Source organism: Hypanus sabinus, chromosome 6 (genome assembly GCF_030144855.1).
Source record: "Hypanus sabinus isolate sHypSab1 chromosome 6, sHypSab1.hap1, whole genome shotgun sequence".
NCBI lineage: Eukaryota > Metazoa > Chordata > Chondrichthyes > Myliobatiformes > Dasyatidae > Hypanus > Hypanus sabinus.
Window position 1 is genome coordinate 64662997 of NC_082711.1, and position 23627 is coordinate 64686623.

At 38.5% G+C, this 23627-nt stretch overlaps 1 protein-coding gene across 1 annotated transcript in view; it reads right to left on the reverse strand.

The window, feature by feature from the left end:
* dnah5l (dynein, axonemal, heavy chain 5 like) overlaps positions 1 to 23627 on the reverse strand; it is a 261395-nt gene that overhangs the window by 235857 nt on the left and 1911 nt on the right. Inside the window, exons 2-12 of the mRNA XM_059972318.1 lie at positions 20751 to 20851; positions 19990 to 20178; positions 17364 to 17438; positions 15062 to 15145; positions 14880 to 14951; positions 13531 to 13632; positions 12357 to 12543; positions 10949 to 11114; positions 6685 to 6778; positions 6434 to 6532; positions 6166 to 6347 (exon numbers count right to left, since the gene is read on the reverse strand). Of these exons, the coding sequence (XP_059828301.1) occupies positions 6166 to 6347; positions 6434 to 6532; positions 6685 to 6778; positions 10949 to 11114; positions 12357 to 12543; positions 13531 to 13632; positions 14880 to 14951; positions 15062 to 15145; positions 17364 to 17438; positions 19990 to 20178; positions 20751 to 20851 (1351 nt within the window). The remainder of the gene's footprint in view (positions 1 to 6165; positions 6348 to 6433; positions 6533 to 6684; positions 6779 to 10948; positions 11115 to 12356; positions 12544 to 13530; positions 13633 to 14879; positions 14952 to 15061; positions 15146 to 17363; positions 17439 to 19989; positions 20179 to 20750; positions 20852 to 23627) is intronic.

The following is a 23627-nucleotide window of genomic DNA, read 5'->3' on the forward strand; positions in this document are numbered from 1 at the left end:
GGAGAATGGGCAAAGAACTGGCTGATGGAATATAATGTAAGTAAGTGTATGCCCATGCACGTCAGTAGAAGGAATAAGGGCATAGACTGTTTTCTAACTGGAAGAAAAATTAAAATTCAAACATGCAAAGGGACTTGTGAGTCCTTCTGCAGGATTCCATAAAGGTTAACTTGCAGATTGAGTAGGTGATAAGGAAGGTAAATGCATGTTGAGACTTTTGATTGGAGAAGGGCTAGCTTTGAGGAGATGCAAAAGGACTTAGAAGGAGTGGATTGGGACAAGTTGTTTTATGGGATGGATGTAATAGAAAAATGGAGGTCATTTAAAGGAGAAATTTTGAAGGTACAGAATCTTTATGTTCCTGTTAAGTTGAAAGGAACGGTTAAAAGTTTGAGAGAGCCATTGTTTTCGAGGGATATTGGAAACTTTGTTCGGAAAAAGAGAGAGAGCTACAATAAATATAGGCAGCATGGAGTATATGAGGTGCTTGAGGAATATAAAGAATGTAAAAAGAATCTTAAGAAAGAAATTAGAAAAGCTAAACAAAGATACGAGGTTGCTTTGGCAAGTAAGGTGACTCCTGGTGAAGGGTGTCAGCCTGAAATGTCATCACTACCTCCTCCCATAGATGCTGTCTGGCCTGCTGAGTTCTGCCAGCATTTCGTGTTTTTTATTTCCAGCATCTGCAGATTCACTCCTGTTGCCTTTGAAAGTAAATCCAAAGGGTTTCTACAGTTATATTAATAGCAAAAGGATAGTGAGGGATAAAATTGGTCCTTTAGAGAATCAGAGTGGACAGCTATGTGTGAAGACAAAAGAGATGGGGGAGATTTTGAACAATTTCTTTTCTTTGGTATTCACTAAGGAGGATATTGAATTGTGTAAGTTAAGGGAAAAAAGTAGGGAAGTTATGAAAACTATGACGATTAAAGAGGAGGAAGTGCTGGTGCTTTTATGGAATATAAAAGTGGATAAATCTCCAAAGCCTGACAGGATATTCCCTAGGACCTTGAGGGAAGTTAGTGTAGAAATAGCAGGGGCTCTGACAGAAATATTTCAAATGTCATTAGAAACGGGGACGGTGCCAGAGGGTTGGCATATTGTTCATGTTGTTCCATTGTTTACAAGGGTTCTAAGAGTAAACCTAGCAATTATAGGCCTGTAAGTTTGACGTCAGTGGTGGGTAAATTAATGGAAAGTATTCTTAGAGATGGTATATATAATTATCTGGATAGACAGGGTCTAATTAGGAACAGTCAACATGGATTTGTGTGTGGAAGGTCATGGTGGACAAATCTTATTGAATGTTTTGAAGAGGTTACTAGGAAAGTTGACGAAGGTAAAGCAGTGGATGTTGTCTATATGAACTTCAGTAAGGCCTTTGACAAGGTTCCGCACAGAAGGTTAGATAGGAAGGTTCAATCTTTAGGTGTTAATTTTGAAGTAGTAAAATGGATTCAACAGTGGCTGGATGGGAGATGCCAGAGAGTAGTGGTGGATAACTGTTTCAAACAACAACACACACAAAATTCTGGTGGAACAAAGCAGGCCAGACAGCATCTATAGGAGAAGCGCTGTCGACGTTTCGGACCGAGACCCTTCATCAAGACTAACTGAAAGGAAAGATAGTAAGAGATTTGAAAGTAGTGGGGGGGAGGGGGAAATGCGAAATGATAGGAGAAGACCAGAGGGGTGAGATGAAGCTAGGAGCTGGAAAGGTGATTGGTGAAAGTGATACCGAGCTGGAGAAGGGAAAAGATCATGGGATGGGAGGCCTCGGGAGAAAGAAAGGTTGGGGAAGCACCAGAGGGAGATGGAGAACAGGCAAACAACTAAATATGTCAGGGATGGGGTAAGAAGGGGAGGAGGGGCATTAACAGAAGTTAGTGAAGTCAATGTTCATGCCATCAGGTTGGAGGCTACCCAGCCGGTATATAAGGTGTTATTCCTCCAACCTGAGTTTGGATTCTTTTTGACGGTAGAGGAGGCCATGGATAGACATATCAGAATGGGAATGGGACGTGGAATTAAAATGTGTGGCCGCTGGGAGATTCTGCTTTTTCTGGCGGACCGAGCTTAGGTGTTTAGAGAAACGGTCTCCCAGTCTGTGTCGGGTCTCACCAAAATATAAAAGACCACACCGGGAGCACCAGACGCAGTATACCACACCAGCCAACTCACAGGTGAACTGTCACCTCACCTGGAAGGACTGTCTGGGGCCCTGAATGGTGGTGAGGGAGGAAGTGTAAGGGCAAGTGTAGCACTTGTTCCGCTTACCAGGATAAGTGCCAGGAGGGAGATCGGTGGGAAGGGATGGGGGGGGATGAGTGGACAAGGAAGTTGCATAGGGAGCGATCCCTGCAGAAACCAGAAAGAGGGGGGAAGGGAAAGATGTGCTTGGCAGTGGGATCCCATTGGAGGTGGTGGAAGTTACGGAGAATTATACGTTGAATCTGGAGGCTGGTGGGGTGGTAGGTGAGGACAAGGGGAACCCTATCCTGAGTGGGGTGGCGGGCGGATGGGGTGAGGGCAGTTGTGTGGGAAATGGGAGAGATGCGTTTGAGAGCAGAGTTGATGGTGGAAGAAGGGAAGCCCCTTTGTTTAAAAAAGGAAGACATCTCCTTCGTCCTGGAATGAAAAGCCTCATCCTGAGAGCAGATGTGGCAGAGATGGGGGAATTGTGAGAAGGGGATAGCATTTTTGCAAGAGACAGGGTGGGAAGAGGAATAGTCCAGGTAGCTGTGAGAGTCTGTAGGCTTATAGTAGATATCAGTAGATAAGCCGTTTCCAGAGAAGGGGATAGAAAGATCAAGAAAGGGGAGGGAGGTGTTGGAAATGGACCAGGTAAATTTGAGGGCAGGGTGAAAGTTGGAGGCAAAGTTAATAAAGTTGACGAGCTCAGCATGCGTACAGGAGGCAGCGCCAATACAGTTATCGATGTAGTGAAGGAGAAGAGGGGGATGGATACCTATATAGACTTGGAACACAGACTGTTCCACAAAGCCAACAAAAAGGCAGGCATAACTGGGACCCATACGGGTGCCCATGGCTACACCCTTGGTTTGGAGGAAGTAGGAGGAGCCAAAGGAGAAATTATTGAGAGTAAGAACTAATTCTGCTAGACGAAGGAGAGTGGTGGTAGAGGGGAATTGGTTAGGTCTGGAATCCAAAAAGAAGCAAAGAGTTTCGAGACCATCTTGGTGGGGGATGGAGGTATATAGGGACTGGACGTCCATGGTGAAAATAAGGTGATGGGGGCCAGGGAACTTAAAATCATTGAAAAAATTCAAAGCATGAGAAGTGTCACGAACATAGGTGGGAAGAGATTGAACAAGTGGGGAATAAGACAGTGTCAAGATATGCAGAAATGAGTTCAGTGGGGCAGGAGCAAGCTGAGACAATAGGTCTACCTGGACAGGCGGGTTTGTGGATCTTGGGTAGGAGGTAGAAACAGGAAGTGCGGGGTGTGGGAACTATGAGGTTGGTGGCAGTGGATCCCCAGAGCTGATAAGGCTGGTGAAGGTATTGGAGACAATGGCCTGGTGCTCCTTGTGGGGTCATGATCAAGGGGTAAATAAGAGGAGGTATCAGAGAGTTGTCACTGTGCCTCGGCCAGGTAGAGGTCAGTACGCCAGACAAAAACAGCTCCCCCCTTATCAGCAGGTTTTATAGTGAGGTTGGGATTGGTGCAGAGGGAGCAGAGAGCAGAGCGTTCGGAAGGAGTTAGGTTGGAATTGGAACAGGGAGCAGTGAAGTTGAGACGGTTGATGTCCTGTTGACAATTAGTAATAAAGAGATCCACAGCAGGCAGAAGACCAGAGCGGGGTGTCCATGAAGAGGAGGAGGGTTGAAGATGGGAGAAGGGGTCATCGGAGGGGGTAGGATAACTGTTTGTGAAGTTGGAGGCTGGTGACTTGTGATGTGCCTCAGGGATCTGTACTGGGTCCAATGTTGTTTGTCATATACATTAATGATCTGGATGATGGGGTGGTAAATTGGATTAGTGAGTATGCAGATGATACTAAGGTAGGTGGCGTTGTGGATAATGAAGTAGGTTTTCAAAGCTTGCAGAGAGGTTTAGGCCAGTTAGAAGAGTGGGCTGAGTGATGGCAGATGGAGTTTAATGCTGATAACTGTGAGGTGCTACATTTTGGTAGGAATAATCAAAATAGGACATACATGGTAAATGGTAGGGCATTGAAGAACGCAGTAGAACAGAGTGATCTAGGAATAATGGTGCACAGTTCCCAGAAGGTGGAATCTCATGTGGATAGGGTGGTGATGAAAACTTTTGGTATGCTGGTCTTTATAAATCAGAGCATTGAGTATAGGAGTTGGGATGTAATGTTAAAATTGGAGTAAAAATTTGGAGTATTGTGTACAGTTCTGGTCACCGAATTATAGGAAAGATGTCAACAAAAAAGAGAGCACAAAGAAGATTTACTAGACTGTTATCTGGGTTTCAGCACCTAAGTTACAGAGAAAGGTTGAACAAGTTAGGTCTTTATTCTTTGGAGCATAGAAGGTTGAGGGGGGACTTGATAGAGGTATTTAAAATTATGAGGGGGACAGATAGATCTGACATGGATAGGCTTTTTCCATTGAGAGTAGGGGAGATTCAAACAAGAGGACATGAGTTGAAAGTTAAGGGGCAAAAGTTTAGGTGTAACACACGGGGGAACTTCTTTACTCAGAGAGTGGTAGCTGTGTAGAACGAGCTTCCAGTAGAAGTGGTAGAGGCAGGTTCAATGTTGTCATTTAAAGTAAAATTGGATAGGTATATGGACAGGAAAGGAATGAAGGATTATGGGCTGAGTGCAGGTTGGTGGGACTAGGTGACAGTAAGCATTCGGCAAGGACGAGAAGGGCCGAGATGGCCTGTTTCCGTGCTGTAATTGTTATATGGTTATATAATATTAGCATTCATTTCAAGAGGGCTGGAATATAAAAGCAAGGATGTAATGCGGAGGCATTAAAAGGTATTTGTCAGACCACACTCGGAGTATTCTGGGGAGTTTTGGGCCCATTATCTAAGAAAAGATGTGCTCGCATTGGAGAATGTCCAGAGGAAGTTTCCAAGTATAATACCAGGAATGAAAATATTAATACATGAGGAGTGTGGATGGCTCTTGGCCTGTACTCACTGGAGGTTAGAAGAATGGGGGGGGGGGGGGGGGAAGAATCTCACTGAAACCTGTCAAATTTTTAAAAGCTTAGATACTGTGAATGGGGAGAGGTTGTTTCCTATAGTGAGGAAGTCTAGGACCAGAGGGCATAGCCTCAGAATAGAGGAATTTCTGTTTATAACAGAGATGTAGAGGGTGGTGAATCTGTGGCATTCACAGATGGCTGTGGAGGCCAAGTCATTGGGTATATTTAAAGCAGAGGCTGATCATTTCTTGATTAGTCAGTGTGTCAAAGATTTTGGGGAGAAGTCAAGAGAATAGTGTTGAAAGGGATAATAAATCAGCCATGATGGAAGACAGAATAGACTCAATGGGCTGAATGGCCTAATTCTGCTCCTAAGTCTTATGGTCTTACATGGAAGAGGCTAAAAGGGATACGTGCAAAACATAGGTAAATGGGACTAGCTCAGATGGGAACCTTGGTCAGCTGTTTCCCTGCTGTATGTCCTGATAACCAAGACTCTATGGCAGGTAACATTTAAATCACAAATGTGGCAGGTGAGGTCACAGCTGATACAGAAATACATCACTTCTTCTCATTGTCACTGTGTCTGAACCCTGGAACTTCCCATCCATTAGAAATAATGTAATATCTCCATTAGAATGTTTGCTACTGGTATGTTCACCAGAAGTACTGCTGCAGTTTAAGAATGTAACTCATCACCATCTCATTAGCAATCGTGGATAATGATATGCATTAAAAGTTGTAATTCCACTCAATGTCATTATATTTATGCTGTTCCTGGAAGAACCAGGACGGAATGGGCTAAAGTAAAAATGAAAGAATACTCAAGCAATGAAGAAAATCTTCCTTCTATTACTTGAATGAGTCGAGTCTCAAGAAACCAATTATTGATCAATAAATTCCATGGAAATTCACTGTTTTCCTTCTTTAATTTTGTGCTCAGCAAACTTAAAAGATTTGGTTAAAATGTTGTTCAGCTAAAATTTCTGTATCAAAAATAAATAACTTGATTACCTGTCATGCTCCCAAATTTTTCCAGTGTTCTGACAGAGGTACTTTTTGCATGTAGTGATCATTTGATTGGTAACTTTGATAAAAAGAGAGGTCATATGCTCTGATGTATTGTAGTACTTTGAAATGCTGTGGATCATTCGAATACTGTTCAACAAATTAGGGACATGTTCAATCATGGTGGCCTGAAACAATAATAAATATTGAAATATATTCTGTTCAATGTTATACATTTTCTTCCAGTAGAATTAATCAGAATGCATCAACCAACCGGTGAACATTTCACAAGGGGCCCAAAGAACTTGTCCAGTGTGTAGAGATATTTCACATTATCTTTAGCTTCATTGGCCACATCTGTAATATTGCCATCCTAGGTAAAAAGAAAACAATAGATTATTGCAAAGAATTGACACTTCCAAGGATTGGTTTGATGAAAGAATATATGACTACTCAACTGTGAACAGCTTCTTACAAACAATATAATATTTGCCTATCAAACTTAGTTTAAAAGGTAAAATTTACCAGTTTTCTCCAATGTTTCAGTGACCTGGACTTTGCAACCTGAAGAATGCCTATAACTCTTCTTACTTGATGACTCTTAATTTGATCAAGAAGGCTAAAATTAAAAATAAAAATAATAAAATTTTAAAGGCACGGAATATACAGATTCAACTTCACAAATCTAGATAAAATGTTTACTTTGAGAGCCTGAGAAATTTAGGATTCAGTAGCATCGAAATTCAGATATATTGTGATGCCTTTGGACTAATAAAAAATGAATTCCGGTATTGGTGATTGGACAATTAAGAAACAGCAGTTAGTTATTTTTATGGATCTCCTATAGCACGGGGACAATTATAAACATAGATATAGTTACAAACATAGAAATCATCATTGTGGCAGAAGTGGGAGATTTAATTTTAACATGAGAATTCAACAAAAAGAATATCTGAAAAAGTATTCCATTTCTAATTCACATTTGTTGAAGTTTGCTAGGATAACCATCTATAAATTTCTTAGGAAGGTAAGGAAGGGAACTAGAAACTACCAATTCAATTTACAATGAGACAGAATAGTTGAGCACTATTTCATTAGATAAATGTGCAGTTAATGTTTTGAGATATGTTGATGGGGAGGGAGGTGGTTTGAAAACACGTTGACTATGGAAAATTCCTGAAGGGTATAGATGAATGATTGATCAGTCAACTGTTTGGAAGTACTAATTCACCAGTCATTAATTGCTTTGTTTATGGAAGTGAAAATATGAGATTTACTATCTGGCTTAAATGAATTGCACTACAGTCTCATGTCTTCATGAGTTGTTTGTTTTTCACCATTTTTGAAATCTCTTTGCTGCCAAGGTCAGCACTTTTTACCCATTTGTAAATGCACTTCAGAGGTGGTAGTGAACCACAACAGAATTAACTACACGGCCCTTTCTGTGTCAACCAACCACTTAATGGTTGATGTGAAATCATAAAAGGCTAGTTTAAATAAGAATAAAGACCACACAATCCAACAGCAGAATAGGGCTATTTAGTCCATCAATTATTTATCTGAACCATTCATGACTGACTTTTTTCAACCCAATTTTTGAGCCTTTTCCCTTTAATCTTTAACTCGTTTACCAGTCAAGGATTCCCCTGAAAGACATTATTAAATCTGATGGGATCTTTGTGACATGTTTTTTAGGCTTTTTTATAGTTGCTGTAATTACTAATGAATATTTGTTCCAAATTTCAGAATATTAATAGAACTTAGACATAGAACACCAACAGACACCATTGTTGGATTTAAAATTAGTTGTCCAAGCTTCTGGTTTATTAATTTGGTGTCCTAAACATTGTGCATTATGGTAGAATCAAAATCAGAATCAGAATCAGAATCAGGTTGATTATCATTCACATGGGACATGAAATTTGTTAACTTAGCAGCAGCAGTTCAATGCAATACATAATCTAGCAGAGAAAAAATAAAAATAAAAATAAAAATAATAATAAATAAACAAGTAAATCAATTACAGTATACATATATCAAACAGATTTTTTAAAATGTGAAAAAACAGAAATACTGTATATTTTTTTTAAAAGTGAGATTGTGTCCAAAGATTCAATGTCCATTTAGGAATTGGATGGCAGAGGGGAAGAAGCTGTTCCTGAATTGCTGAGTGTGTGCCTTCAGGCTTCTGTACCTCCTAGCTGATAGTAGCAGTGAGAAAAAGGCATACCCTGGGTATTGGAGGTCCTTAATAATGGACCTCCAGCACCCAGGTCTTTCTGACACACTGCTTTCCAAAGATGACCTGGGTACTTTGTAGGCTAGTGTCCAAGATGGAGCTGAATGGATTTACAACCTTCTGAAGCTTCTTTTTGGTCTTATGCAGTAACCATTCCGTACCAGACAGTGATGCAGCCTGTCAGCCTCTCCACTGTACAACTATAGAAGTTTTTCAGCGTGTTTGTTGATATGCCGGATCTCTTCAGACTCCTAATAAAGTATAGCTGCTGTCTTGCCTTCTTTATAACTATATGGCATGTTGGGACAAAGTTAGGTCCTCAGAGATCTTGACACCCAGGAACTTAAAACTGCTCACTTTCTCCACTTCTGATCCCTCTATGAGGATTGGCATGTGTTTCTTCTTCTTTCACTTTCTGAAGTCCACAATCACTTCTTTCATCTTACTGATGTCGGGTGGCAGGTTATTGCTGCAGCACCATTCCACTAGTTGGCATATCTCACTCCAGTATGCCCTCTCGTCACTACCTGAGATTCTACCAACAATGGTTGCATCGTCAACAAATTTATAGATGGTATTTGAGCTATGCCTAACCACACAGTCATGTGTATATAGAGAGTAGAGCAGTGGGCTAAGCACACACCCCTGAGGTGCATTAGTGTTGATCGTCAGTGAGGAGGATATGTTATCACCAATCCGCACAGATTGTGGTTTTCCGGTTAAGAACTTGAGGATCCATTTGCAGAGGTAGGTACAGAGGTCCAGGTTCTGCAACTTCTCAATCAGGATTATGGAATGATGGTATTAAATGCTGACATACCAATCCTCATAGAGGGATCAGAAGTGGAGAGAGTGGGCAGTTTCAAGTTTCTGGGTGTAAAAATTTCTGAGGATCTAACCTGGTCCCAACATATCGACGTAGTTATAAAGAAGGCAAGACAGCAGCTATACTTTATTAGGAGCTTGAAGAGATTTGGCATGTCAACAAATACATTTCTATAGATATACCTTGGAGAGCATTCTGACAGACTGCATCACTGTCTGGTATGGGGTTGGGAGGGCTACTGCAAAGGACCAAAAGAAGCTGCAGAGGGTTGTAAATCTAGTCAGCTCCGTCTTGGGTACTAGCCTACAAAGAACCCAGGACATCTTCAGGGAGCGGTGTGTCAGAAAGGCAGTGTCCATTATTAAGGACCTCCAACACCCAGGGCATGCCCTTTTCTCACTGTTACCATCAGGTAGGAGGTACAGAAGCCTGAAGATACACACTCAGCAACTCAGGAGCAGTTTCTTCCCCTCTGCCATCCAATTCCTAAATGGACATTGAACCCTTGGACACCACCTCACTTTTTTTAATATACAGTATTTGCTCATTTTTTAATCTATTCAATATACATATATAATAATCGATCTATTTATTTATTTATTTATTATTATTTCTATTTCAGTTTTTCTCTTCTATATTATGTCTTCTATTGAACTGCTTCTGCTAAGTTAAAGAATTTCATGTCACATACCAGTAATAATAAACCTGATTCTAATTCTGATTAATTCTACTAGAGGAGGTGCTGAATTAACAATCCATAAGCTCTTGTATTTATTATATAAATGTAACTGATTAAATCCTATCTTAATCCAGAAAGTTCAATTTGTAAAAATATAAATTGAGAAAGGAAGTGGAATCTCATTACAAGTCAATAAAAACAATCGATGAGCATTGGCTCTTCAGTGCTCATTGCAGGTATGTGATATTTTCAAGACAAGATACTGCCAATGTAAAAAGGAAATTCATTTCTTTACTTAGCCAGAAAAAAAACACAAGACAGTAGGATATCCATCTGACATTGTCATATAGTCTATATATAGTCTATTCTAACCAGTTATATTCAGAAATTAAACTCCCAAGGTTTCAACAAGACAAAAGCCACAAGCAAAATCAATCTAATTCCAGCCCTCTTCTGTGTTGAGCTGATCTTTAGTAATAATTTAGAATCTGTTTGGTGTTATTAGGATTTAACAAATTCTAGGACTGCTACCGAATCAAGACGCAAGCATGCAAAGCCAATGAAAGCATGCTGTGTGAATCTTAGAGTACTACCATCTTTTTAGAAAAGTGCCACAACGGTCTTTTTATTATGGATTGATCACTGGAGCCTAAACAAAATGTGGGATGAGAACAAAGAAGAGCAATTGAAAGGAATAGACCATAAAGAGAAAATAAAACATAAATTTACAGACGGGCTACACCCCACCACACTCAATTTCCCCCATCCTATGGGTAACATTAACATTTGGGTTTATGTTTTATTTACAATATTTGAACAGGTTTCTATATGGACAAAAATGTATGATGTCCTCAGTGTGCAAAAGGCATGGAACAGACTTCGGGCCCATTCACACAACAATATAAAGCACCTGTACTCAAAGCAGTAAAGTTCATCTGTTTAGATCTTTTTTAAAACATTTTTAAATCCAGTGGTAACTGAAGTGCAACCAAAAACGATTAGTTAACTGAACTATACAATGAGCTGGAAATATATCAAAGTGTACCTATTAAACTTGGCCATTCTCATCTTCCAATGATCGAGTTCTGCAGAAGGACCAATGTCATCTGCTTCTTTTCTCATTTGCTCACTTTCAGCTAAAACTTGTTCAATTTGTTTACTCCATGACATCAGCACTCCCTCTAGTTGCTCCACACATTCAGAGTTGTTAGCTAGAAGTTAAAAAGTAAACCCAATTTAGTTTAATTTATTTAATGTATATCAATATCTATACAAAATAATTAAAGGATTTTCAGTTGTTTCATAAGACGAAGTATTACCCTTGCCTCTGTGCCAGTCAAGAATTACACAAAACAGTGGAGTAGACCATTTGATTTTTTTGTGCCTGCTCTGCCATCCATTAAGATTTTTGCTCTTCTTAAGATTTTACTTCAATATCACTTTCTGAATAAGTCCCTTAATCATGGATTCTGTTAATATCCAAAAATCTATCAATTTCTGTTTTAAATGTACTAAGTAATTGAGCTCCCTTTGGTAAAACAACTCCAAAGGTTCCTTACTATCTTGATGAAGAAAGTTTTTCACTCAAAGCAACAAAATACTTAACATTGAGACTAATACTTCTGGTTCTAGGCAGCCTAATTGGGGAAATATCATCTCTGCACTAACCCATTTAAGCCATGTTAAAACCAATGACACCACCTCTTATTTTTGAAAACTCTATAGAGTATAGATCCAGTCTGTGCGATCTCTCCTAATAGAACAATCTTCTTTTCTTCCACGTTCTATGCTATTGAAAACCAGCCTGTTTTCTCTCCTTCCCAGTTCTGTTGATCTTAAGCAGCAATTTTCTTGCCTCAGATACCGCCTTATACTCTCAGCATTTCTACTTCTGATTTACAGTATTTGCACTTTTTTATTTTCATCTACTGAAGAGACTTGGCAATTTTAAATATTCAATACACAGACAGATTTTTTTTTAGAAATTAATGAATCAAGGAATATTGGGTTAAAGTGGGATAGCAGCGCTGAGGTAAAAGATTATCCTTAATTTTATTTAATGGCAAAACAGACAGTGCCTAGGTATCGTTATCTCTCCACAACTGTGGTTTGCCACAATATTTTATGGTTCCATGGGCTTGTAGGTGGAAAAGATGTATCTGCAGTGGCAAAGAGTGTAAATTACGAGGCCTCCTGTCAACCCTGTTAGATGTCAATGCAAATGATATCATGAAAAAGTAACCATAGATTTTGAGTTCTCACATCTTAATGTTCTCTATATTTCTGAATTAAATAAGATTTACTTCAAAGCATGGAACTGCTGAATAATTTGGAAAACCTAAATAAGAATAAGAAATGCACATTTATACTTAATAGCATTACATTTTGAAAACATTATCACTGAAACAAATTGAAAACTTAAAGCTATAAAAATTATAAATAATATACAATACCTGCAATCAAATAGTCTGAGGGAGTATGCAGGTCATCAATGTTGTAAGCCGTAGTCACCTCTGTAAGAATAATTTGCTGTTCCATGTTTTTTCTGGCTGAAGTCAAGTTGCTAACAAACTTGTCCAAGGATTCAAAGAACTCTTGAATCTGAGCATTCTTTATTCCTTCTTTAATAGATCCCCAATTCTATGTATTAGTAAAGAACAAAATGTTGACACTGCCAACAAATGGTTGAAAATACATTATGAAAATTAAAGAACCAGTTGCATTGAAGCCTCTAATTGCAATACTTTATAGTTTTTAAATAAAATTCAATTTTCTGAACTGATTTTATATGACTGCCTTGATTAGAACATTTAACAATAAAATCTTCAGTTCTGGTCAATACTGTGAAAGATCAACCTGCGTTTTGTAGCATTTTGGAAGTTTGTATTTAACTTTATGGACTCATTCAATGTACAAATTACTGTATAGTAGTTCAAGTAACAGGATGTCCATCTTCTTGAAGGCAGCAAAAGAAACACCAAAAAAGTCAATCTTGTCAAAAATGCTAATGTTCCAAAATTTCATACACAGAAAATCTACATAAGAAGCTTTTTGTTCTGTTCTGTTCTATTATACAAGCCTCTTTCCTGTCTAACTAACGTGAAGCTAGTATCATGTGCTCGTTCTTCAAGAAACTTCAACCTTCCATGAAGAAATAAAAACTCGTGTTTATTAAGTAGTTACTACGCACACTGAAAAAGACAATTGTCAATATTGATGGACAAGTCCTCAGTGAAACTACTGTATATATAAACTATAACACGCCATTGCACAAAGATTAGTCTGGAAAATATCTATTCAGATTTTTATTCCAACAGCAGATGTCAGTGTTGTGCCAATGTTAGTTTTTGCTGGCAATCAAGTTGAAAGGCAGCTGTATTCATTGCATCAGTTCATTCAGAGATCATGGGCAGTTGATGATGATAGCTTTCCCTCATGATATATTTGACTTTGGCCACACATAAACTGAATTTTCAATAGATTTTACTAAATTGCATGTCAAATCCATGCCTAATTAATTTACTCTTCAATACAAAGAGCAGGATTAATGTAAAACTACAATCAATTATTTTATTTTTTAAAAGTATACAATAACTGTGCCATGTATCTCAATTGGAGAAAGGTTACCTCTTGAGATCGCAGTGCAGGTACCATTACATTACCAAGCAGTTTCTCCAACCCTTGAAGAAGATTCTCCTCAGAACAATTCAGCATGCCAAAATTTACTTCCTAAATAGAAAAGATGCATTTTATATTAATGAATAAAATCGGCTAGGGTTGATATTAGCTTAATAAATTAATAACAATAATTTTAACAATCATTATCCAGTATCTATCCTCTTTGCCCTCCATGACTGATTCAACTCAGCAATAAAAACAATTGTTAAAAAATTGATGAAGGATGACCTGTATATAATTTTTCCTCTTTGCTGGTAGGTCTTTATACTTCTTTGAGCATTTTGTATGTGTTTTTCAGACAGTTTAATTTTTTTGTTTTATACACCAGGATGCAATGAAATTCTTTGCTCACAGAGCAAACAAAATACATGGTAATAATAAATTCTACACTAAATAGTGCAAATGGTGTATTTCTGTTCCCCTGATGTTAAAGCATGTTTAATAAGACAAATTCTTGTCTTCTTATCTAGATATTTTCAGAATACTCAGGTGTTGATTTTATCTGTTACATTCTTTAAACTCTCTGGCCTAAAAAAATACTTTATCACAATTTAATTGTATTAGATCGGCATTATGTTTCAGCCTAACATTATTTTTTAAATTTTCAGTTGCAGCTTTCCCAAAACAGCATTATCCAGTTTCCCTCTGTACCACTGCATTGTGTCAGTTTTACTGCATTACTCCATTACGGCACTCCTTCAGAAGTTGCCAATTGGTCAAGCACTACAACCACTTAAAACAACAACACAAGCAGAACTTCCACCTGGGCAAGTCTACCACTTAGAAAGATGGGCACTACAATGTTGGGGTTGCAGTGTAAGAAAGTGTTTCAGCAGTCAGAAAGATCTGGACACGCTAGTGAAATACAATGCTTGCAGGATGCATGCTCTATGTGGAATAGGACCAAGGATATTCTCCCGGGTAACAGCAAGTGCTTCTAGTGGAAGGCTGTTAGAGAGGTCTTTGTCAAGACTATATGACCTGCGTGTTGAGGAACCTTTAGTATAGGCAAATCTCTCTGCCTACCCATCCTGCTTCTGTGCACAGAAGGAAAAGTAGATCAAACCTTCTCTTCTTGATCATGGAGTTTTGGTGATTTTGATAAATGCAACCGTGAGTAGCAAACACTAAGATGTGCCAAAGATCAGCCTGGCAACCTGGAAAGATCTTGAGACCAGGAAGCCAAAAATCACCTTGACTTTTTTAGTCAAAGCAGTCTTTTATGTAGAAGTGCTCATTCAGACATTCTTAAGAAGTTCTTAACATGACTTTTTTTTGGATTGGACCATGCAACTGACCTGAGAAACATTTGCTGAGCTGATGCTTTTATTCGTAGTTCGGAGAAAAAATAAACAAGTTCCTGTCAAACCCTGAAGGACGAACAGAAAAAAATTGAAAAATTGAAATATCAGCCTTCTGAAACCAAGTGTATTTATAAGTTTGTAGATTACAAGAGAAACTTTAATGTGAATAACCCTACCTCAACTGAGCCATCCGTGATGAACAGCCTTTTCTGAGGCATGCTTCTGGATGTGTCAGCACTTAGACGTTTCAAATCTATGTTCTAAAGGGTTAAACAACATATTCTTAAACAAATCAATGTCAATCATTAGAAATGTATAAATTATTTAAGTTCAGTTGAGTATTGTTAATAATCATGGTTTTAGTTGTTTTAAAAACCTACAGAAAGCAACTAGAAGGATCATTAGGAGGGAAAAGATGAAACAATATCAAGGTGAATAGAAAAAGCTTTTTCAAGTATATAAAAAAATAAGAGAGATGAGAGTGGATATAGGATCACTCAAAAATGAAGCCAGAGAAATAATAACAGGGAACAAGGAGATGGGAGATGAACTACATGAGTACTTTCCATCAGTCTTCACTGTGGAAGACATGAGCAGTGTGCCAGGTGTTGAAGGGTAGAAAAGTGAATGAAGGGATGAGGGAAGAGAAGTGAATGAAGTTACGATTACAAGGGAGAAGGTGCTCAAAAAGCTGAAAGACCTAAGGGTGCGTACATCACCGGACTAGATGAACTGCATCCTAGGGTTCTGAAAAAGGTAGCATTAGAGATTGTAGTGGCATTAGAAATGATTTTTCAGAAATCATTGTACATTGGCATGGTGCCAGAGGACTGGAACATTGCAAATATCACTCCACTCTTTAAGAAAGGAAGAAGGCAGCAGAAAGGAAATTATAGACCAGTTAGCCTGACCTCAGTGATTGGGAAGATGTTAGAGACAATTGTTAGGGATGAGGTGATGGAGTACTTGGTGACACAGGACAAGATAGTACAAAGTCAGCATGGTTTCTTTCAGGAAAAATCCTTCCTGATGAACCTGTTGGAAATCTTTGAGGAGATTACAGGAGATTGAGGATAGATAAAGGGGATGCAGTGGATGTTGTATATTTGGATTTTCAGAAAGCCTTTGTCATGGTGCCACACATGAAGCTGCTTACCAAGTTAAGAGCACATGGTATTACAGGAAAGTTACATGGTTAGAGCATTGGCTGATTGGCAGGAGGCATTGAGTGGGAATGAAAGGGTCCTTTTCTAGTTGGCTGCCAGCGACTAGTGCTGTTCCGCAGGGATCGGTGTTGGGACCACTTCTTTTTATGCTGTATATCAATGATTTATATGATGGAAAAGATAGCTTTGTCGCCAAGTTTGCAGATGATGTAAAGATTGGCAGAGGGGCAGGTAGTGTTAAGGAAACAGGTAGGATGCAGAAGGATTTAGACAGATTAGGAGAATGGGCAAGAAAGTGGCAAACGAAATACAATGTTGGAAAATGCAAGGTCATGCACTTTGGTAGTTGAAATAAATGTGCAGACTATTTTCTAAATGGGGAGAAAATCCAAAAATCTGAAATGCAAAGGGTCTTGGGAGTCCTTGTGCAGAACACCCTAAAGTTAACTTGCAGGTTAACTTAGGTGGAGATAGATAGACTCTTGATTGGCCACAGGATCAAAGGTTGCAAGCAGAAGGCCGGGGCATGGGACTAAGGAGGTGAAAAAAAGATTCAACTATGATGAAATGGCAGAGCAGACTCAATGGGCCCGATTGTCTAATTCTGCTCCTGTGCTTTATGGTCTTATGGTCTAATCAAAATCAGTTTAGATAGCTAGAAAGAAATTAAATTGCATTTCCTTTTAAATACACCCTTCAATGAGTTGACTTGTGCTTTAAATAAAATTAATACTATTTGAAATTGAACTATTATATAAAACTTTAATTTTAAGCAAAACAATATTCTGTTAAGCATCCTAGGACTGCAAGGATGGCTGTGAGGATCATTGTGGCCTCTTCTCCACCCATCAGAAATATTTATCAGGAGTGCAGTGTATGCAGGGCTTTAGTATTATCAGTGATCCCTTCCATCCATCCAACAATCTCCTTGACCCCCAAGCATTAGGCAGGAGGTAACACAGCATTAAGAAAAGAACTGTTAGGATTGGTAGCAGCTTCTTGCCCCAGACTGTAAGACTACTGAACTTGCTGCCACCATCCAGGTCTCATCACGCATGAAGCAACAGTAGCATTATATTGTTTACTATTTAACTTGTATCATAAATGCACCTTCTTTTTTGTTATTTTTACTTTATGTGTTATGTGTGTGAGTTACATGTTCTGTGTTGTGCACCATGATCCAGGGGAACGTTTGTTTGACAGTATATATGTGTACAATTGAATGACAATAAACTGAACCTGAACTTGAAGTTGATATTGTACCTACATTTAGGCATATTCAAACGTTTAAATTCTACTAGTAGATACTTACTGCAGCTATTTCTTGGTAATAAAATAATAATTTTTTAGAACCATTTGGTGCAAAGAATTCTTCAATCATATGATACTAGAAAAGAAAAATATCATAAATGTGAAAACTTGTTTTAGGATTTAAAATGTTAAAACTCTGATTTACTAAATAAATGTAATTAAATTTTAAACTTTATTGTATTAATTATCAAATATTGCAATTCTATCACGAACCATCATACATAAGTTTATACCATGCCTTTATTTACTGTTGTTAATTATTTGTTAGCCATTTTTTCCACACAAGGAGTAACAATGAAATTTAAGTATTTAAAATAAAGGAAAAAAACATGCATTCCGCTGCTTTTCATTTACCATATTATCAAAAAAAACCAATGAAATTGCATTTACATATGCCATTTGGCTTTGCAACATTTTAAAAGATTAACTCTAGTAGAAAATAACTTCAGCATTTTCCACGTACGCTTCTAAAGCATGATCAAAAATTCCTAATATTAAATATCAAAATGAAATATTTAAAGTACAAATCCTTAGACATTCAATTACATGACATTGCTAACTGCAGGCCTGTGTGGTTAACAATGGATGTTTCCTAGTGCAGAATACAGCAAAGGTCTTTTCAGATTGTTTCATGCAACCCTACAAATTTGACTAAATGCTTACTGGTATGAATTGTCCTTGCAGGTCAGACAGGAATCCTGCAACAGACATGCATCAAATACCATCCTTTTAGAACACTGTGGAAAATTTGTTCATATTGTCCTCAGGAATGGCCGTAATCAGTCACTATTGAAATAACTAAATTTTAGCATTGCAGTTGAGAGACCCTTATCTGAAATGCTTGGGGCCAGAAGTGTTTTGGATTTTGGATTTTTTCTGAATTTGTTATATATAATAAGATAGCTTGGGATCTCCATCAGTTCCAACTCTGAATTTATGTACTACTGGTATGAAGTTTTTGTCTTACATTTGTTCATCACATTTTTTCTTAAGAGTAAGTATTATTATATATCATTAAAGTAATGAAAATATAATGTGTGTGAAGTAATGAAAGCAGCACAACAGCATTGGGAGAATACCTGAATCAGCTGTTGTACAAAAACAAACAACGGCAAATTTTCAGTCTCCATCGATGATGCTGTGTTCTTTTAAGTTTTATATAAAGTATAATAACAATCGGCATTATAGACTTGTTCATCAGTGATGATCTTGGCAAATACATCAATGAACTTCTCTGCTGCTTAATGATCAGCAGATGCTTTATCACCACAAATATTTAAAAAATTAATGTTATGCCTTCTCTTAAACTCTTGCTACCAGCCTGCTAAGTATTCACAATTAACTTCAATTTTCAGTTCGTCACGAAAGCATGATCAGCATACCATTAAATGGCATATGTTCACTCCAGCACTGACGAATTCATTCTTTCAATACATGCTCTAGATCTTCATTTTTCACTTTATGCATTATTTTTCATTAACTTCAGTTCATTACATATTTGAGGTCACTTCCTAGAAGAGTCTGTGCTACACAGAGACCTGAGCATCACCTGAGAACCTTCCAAAACATCTTGTGGAATTTTCCATTTGTGACGTCATGTCAGCACTTAAAAGTATCTGATTTTGGGGGGGGGGGGGGGGTTTACTTTGGATTTTTGGATAAGAGATACTCAACCTGTACTTATTAGTAATTAGAAATAATTTCTTCACTGGACTGTCACCCTTTGAGATTCATCAGTGTTGATTTTCCTGATTTGATTGCCTCTTCCCGAAGCTTTCCAAATGCACCATACCCCATTTATCGTGGCCCTGGCTTCAAGCCCGACACTCCAGCTGGCACTGGAGTTAACATTCTCCCTGGCACCTAGCTATCTATTATGAAAATAGACTCTACAAAAGGCCCAGATAAAAGACCTGTCTCCATTCCCCAACGCAAAATTTTCTTAATCTTCAGACTTCAGCCAACCACACATCCCATCTCCCCATGGTCTGAATTGTGCCCTTAAAGATGGAAATATTCTCCAATTTTCCCATGGCCCAAACACCACCCCAGGCCCTTTTCCACCTATGGCCAACCCCACTCCCAACTATGTCACACCAGGTCCCCAATAATGGCTGAACTGGATCCTCTATGCTCCAATTATCCAGTGAGCAAAATGTAATATGCTTCCTCCTTCTGTTCCTCATACAGCTGAATATCCTCTCAGGGGTCACGATATAATAGCTGAGTCTCCCCATCAAACTCTGGTCCTCCAATAGACACATTGACTCATATCCTCACAGGCCCTGTTTTTCAGATGGTTGGTCCAGCTACCTAAGTACGACTTCCTGACAACCCCAAACACCCAATCAATATTTCAAATGTGAATCCTCTCTCTCACACATCTGATCATCGTGGACACTAGTAGTGAGCAAGATTAGTAGTGTGCAGTGATTGTTGGTGTGCACTGACCACATGACAAGCCTTTCATTAGAAAACATTTGAGTGGACTGAGCATCTACCTTGTAATAATATTCATTAGTATTACTCCTGAAATCTTACATTTCTAGCTTGATATAGATTTGTTACTATTGCATCAAAGGAGCTTTAAAATGCAAATTCTATGCCATTAAAATCAGAATGCATACTTTTTCATCTGATATTATGAAATCCTGCACAACTGTTTCTTCCAGACCTGTTCCATCTGCCAATTTAGATATAATATAGTTATGACGTGAATCCATTTGAGACTTTCGTTCTTCCCTTGCTGCTTTGGCTTGTTTTATCATTTCCTTTTTTGCCTCAGTGGAAAGTAGCAAGGTCTTCTTTCCTTGAGTCTGCAATGGGCAATAATAGGTTGAAAATTATACATGTCAATAACAGAGTCATAAAGTTATACAGCATAAAAATGGATTTATCAGTCATCTACCTTATGCCAACCTTTTTTCCCCATCTTCACTATTCCCACTTGTCACACTAGGTCTGTATCATTCAATGTTTTGCCTGTCCAAATATCACTTACATAGTAATTATAAATAATTCCACCGCCTCCTCTCACAGCAAATTCCAGATATCAAGCATCCTCTGTATAAAAAAACTCCCATATAAAATCCCTTTTATTATCTACTGAGCACTACATTAACAAATCCATCCATTAAAACAGTAGACAGCAGAAAATATTTATTCATGCATTCAACACTCTTAAGACAATATTAACAGTGGTCATTTGCAGGTTTTTCAAATGGAGTAACTGCTTCAGACTGAATGTTATGTGAACCTGGTTGAGAAGTGGGCAGTTCCAGGGGGACTGAACTTGACCTGGGCAGGTTTCCCAACTAAATCAAACTTAAGATACATAAAACTGCATTCAGATTAATCAGATAGTATTGCAATTTTGAAAGCCACTTACTGAGACCGATGTTGTTGGAGATGCTGCTGTTCTAGCTTGTCCTAATCCTAAATTTTTCAATCTCGAAGCACCTACACGTCTGTGCCGATTTGGTTCTCCAGCTATGATTTGTTAGAAATAAATATTTGTAACTTATAAACAAAGATGAATAGATAAAAAATTATGAACATACAATGTTTCTTACAAGGTGTTATGAAATATATTGCTATATGTGATATAGGGTCTGGAAGAAATAGTTGCATATTTCATGGGCACTCAAGTAGGCCCCAGTTGTGCCTGCCTTTTCATTGGCTACGAGAAATAGAGCGTGTTCCAAAACTATACTGGTAATGCTCCACAATTCTTTCAATCGACATTGACAACTGCATTGATCCTGTTTCCTGCACCCATGCTGAGATTGTCAATTTCATCAGCTTTGCCTCCAACTTCCACCTTGCCCTCAAATTTACTTAGTCCATCTCCGATACCGCTCCTCTCAATCTCTCCATCTTCATCTCTGGAGACAGGTTATCAACTAACACATTTTGCAAACCTATTGACTCTCACAGCTATATTGACTATACCTTTTCCCACACTATCACTTATAAAATACTACTTCTCTCAGTTCCTCCATCCTTACTGCATCTCTTCTCAGAATAAAACTTTCCACTCTAGAATACTAGAACATTTCAGATGTCCTCTTTTTCAAAGAATGGGTTTCTTTTCCACCACCATCAATACTTTGCTCATCCATATCTCCTCCATTTCTCATACATCTGTCCTCAGCCCATCCTTCTGTTCTCACAAACAGGGTCAGTACCTACCACCCCACAAACCTCCATATCCAGCACGTTATTCTCCATAATTTCTGCCATCTCCAACAGGATCTTGCCATCAAGCACATCTTTCCATCTCCACACAACCCCTTGGCTTCCATAGAAATTACTCTCCATGTGACTCCTTTGACCACTTATCCTTTCCCACTGATCTCCCTCCTGGCACTTTTCCCTCCAAGTATGACATGCTACACCTCTCCTAACATCTCCTTCCTGATCGACATTCAGTGCACCAAACCGTCCTTCCCGATGAGGCTACACTTCACTTGTGATTCTGTTGCCATAATTTATTGCATACAATGCTCCCGGTATGGCATACTCTACATCAGTGTGACTGGGGAACCGCTTCATTGAGCACCTTCACTCTGTTCAACACAAATTAACTTCACATTCCCATTATATCATGCTTGTCTATGGCTTCCTCTACTACTAGAATGAGGCTAAATTCAGGTTGGAGGAGTAACACAAATTCCATCTGATGACATGTACATTGATTTCTTTAACTTCTGCCAGTCACCCCTTCTCTCCCTCCCAACCTTTTTCTATTTCTCATTCTAGTTACTCTCTTACCGCTTGTCCTCACCTGCTTATTACATTCTTCTAGTTCCCTTCCTCCATGGCCCATAGAGTCATAGAGAAGTACAGCATAGAAACAGGCTCATCAACCCATCTTGTTCACGCCAAAACCATTTCTAGTCCACTGGCCTCTCCTATGAGCTTCCTTCTTCTTCAGCCTTTAACTTTTTCCACCTATCACATCCCAGCTTCATACTTCAATCCCCCCTCCCCCTCAACTGGTCTTACCTATGACCTGCCAGCTTATACTCCTTCCCCTATTCCCACCTTCTTAATTTGGTTTCTGACCCCTTCCTTTGCAGTCCTGATGAAGGGCCTCAGCTCAGAAGATCAACTCTTTATTCCCCTCCATAAATGTTACCTCACTTGCTGAGTTCCTCAGCATTTTATGTGAGTTGCTCATGAAATATGCCATCAGAATTTAAAATCATTATCCCATTTATTTTATTTCAATTCCTTTTAAAATTATCAATTTTCAATCCATCCTTAGTTTGTAGCTCTATCATCCAAGGTATAGTTATCTCCTCAAGGCTTTTTGGTCCAATTTGTCCATGCTACAGTTTGCATGCATTATGTCCATATCCTCCCACTACTTTCTTATTCAAGTACCTGTCCAATTTCCATGTAAATGTTGTAACTGGATCTGACTCTACCTCCTGCTCTGGCAGTTCATCCATATAATCACTAAGTAACACCTGTCCCTCAGGTCTCCTTTACAATGTCTCCCCTCTAACCTTAAACCCATGTTCTCTGGCTTTAGACTTCCACACACTCCGAAATAGACTATCTTCCCTGTCTATGCCCCTCATTATTTATAAATCTCAGTAAGATCATCTCTTAGCTCCCTGCATTCAAATTTCCATCCAATCTCTCCTTAAAACTAAAGTTCTCCATTCCTGGCAACACTCTTCGGTACTCTTTCTAATGCTACCACATCCTTCTTGCAGAGTGGTGACCAGAACTATACACAATTTTCCAAATGTGGACTGACAGTGGTTCATATAGCTGCAAAATAACATCCCAGCCCTATACTCAATGCCTCAACCTATGAAGGAAAAAATGCCAAATACCATATACACTACCTTATAAAATGCATTAAACTTGGTTACTATATACAGGGAGCAGTGAACTTGCACCCCAGTTCCCTCTGTGCATCAACAGCACTGAGGTCCCTGCCATTTACTGCATGTGTCTGTATACTTTTTGACATCCCAATGTGCATTATATGACACTTGTCTGGATTAAGATCCATGTGCAACTGCTCCAACTGATTTTCCAATTTATCAATGTCTATTTGCATTCTTTCATAACTTCTTGCTAGCAACTAATAAATGAAATTTCTGTGCCATCAGCAAACTAACAAATCAATCCATCTATATTCTCATTCAAGCTATTTATATACTGCATATTGACAAGCAACAATGGTTCCAGCAACAAAATTGCAAAGGTATCTCACATTTGTCTGGATTAAATTACATCTGCCACC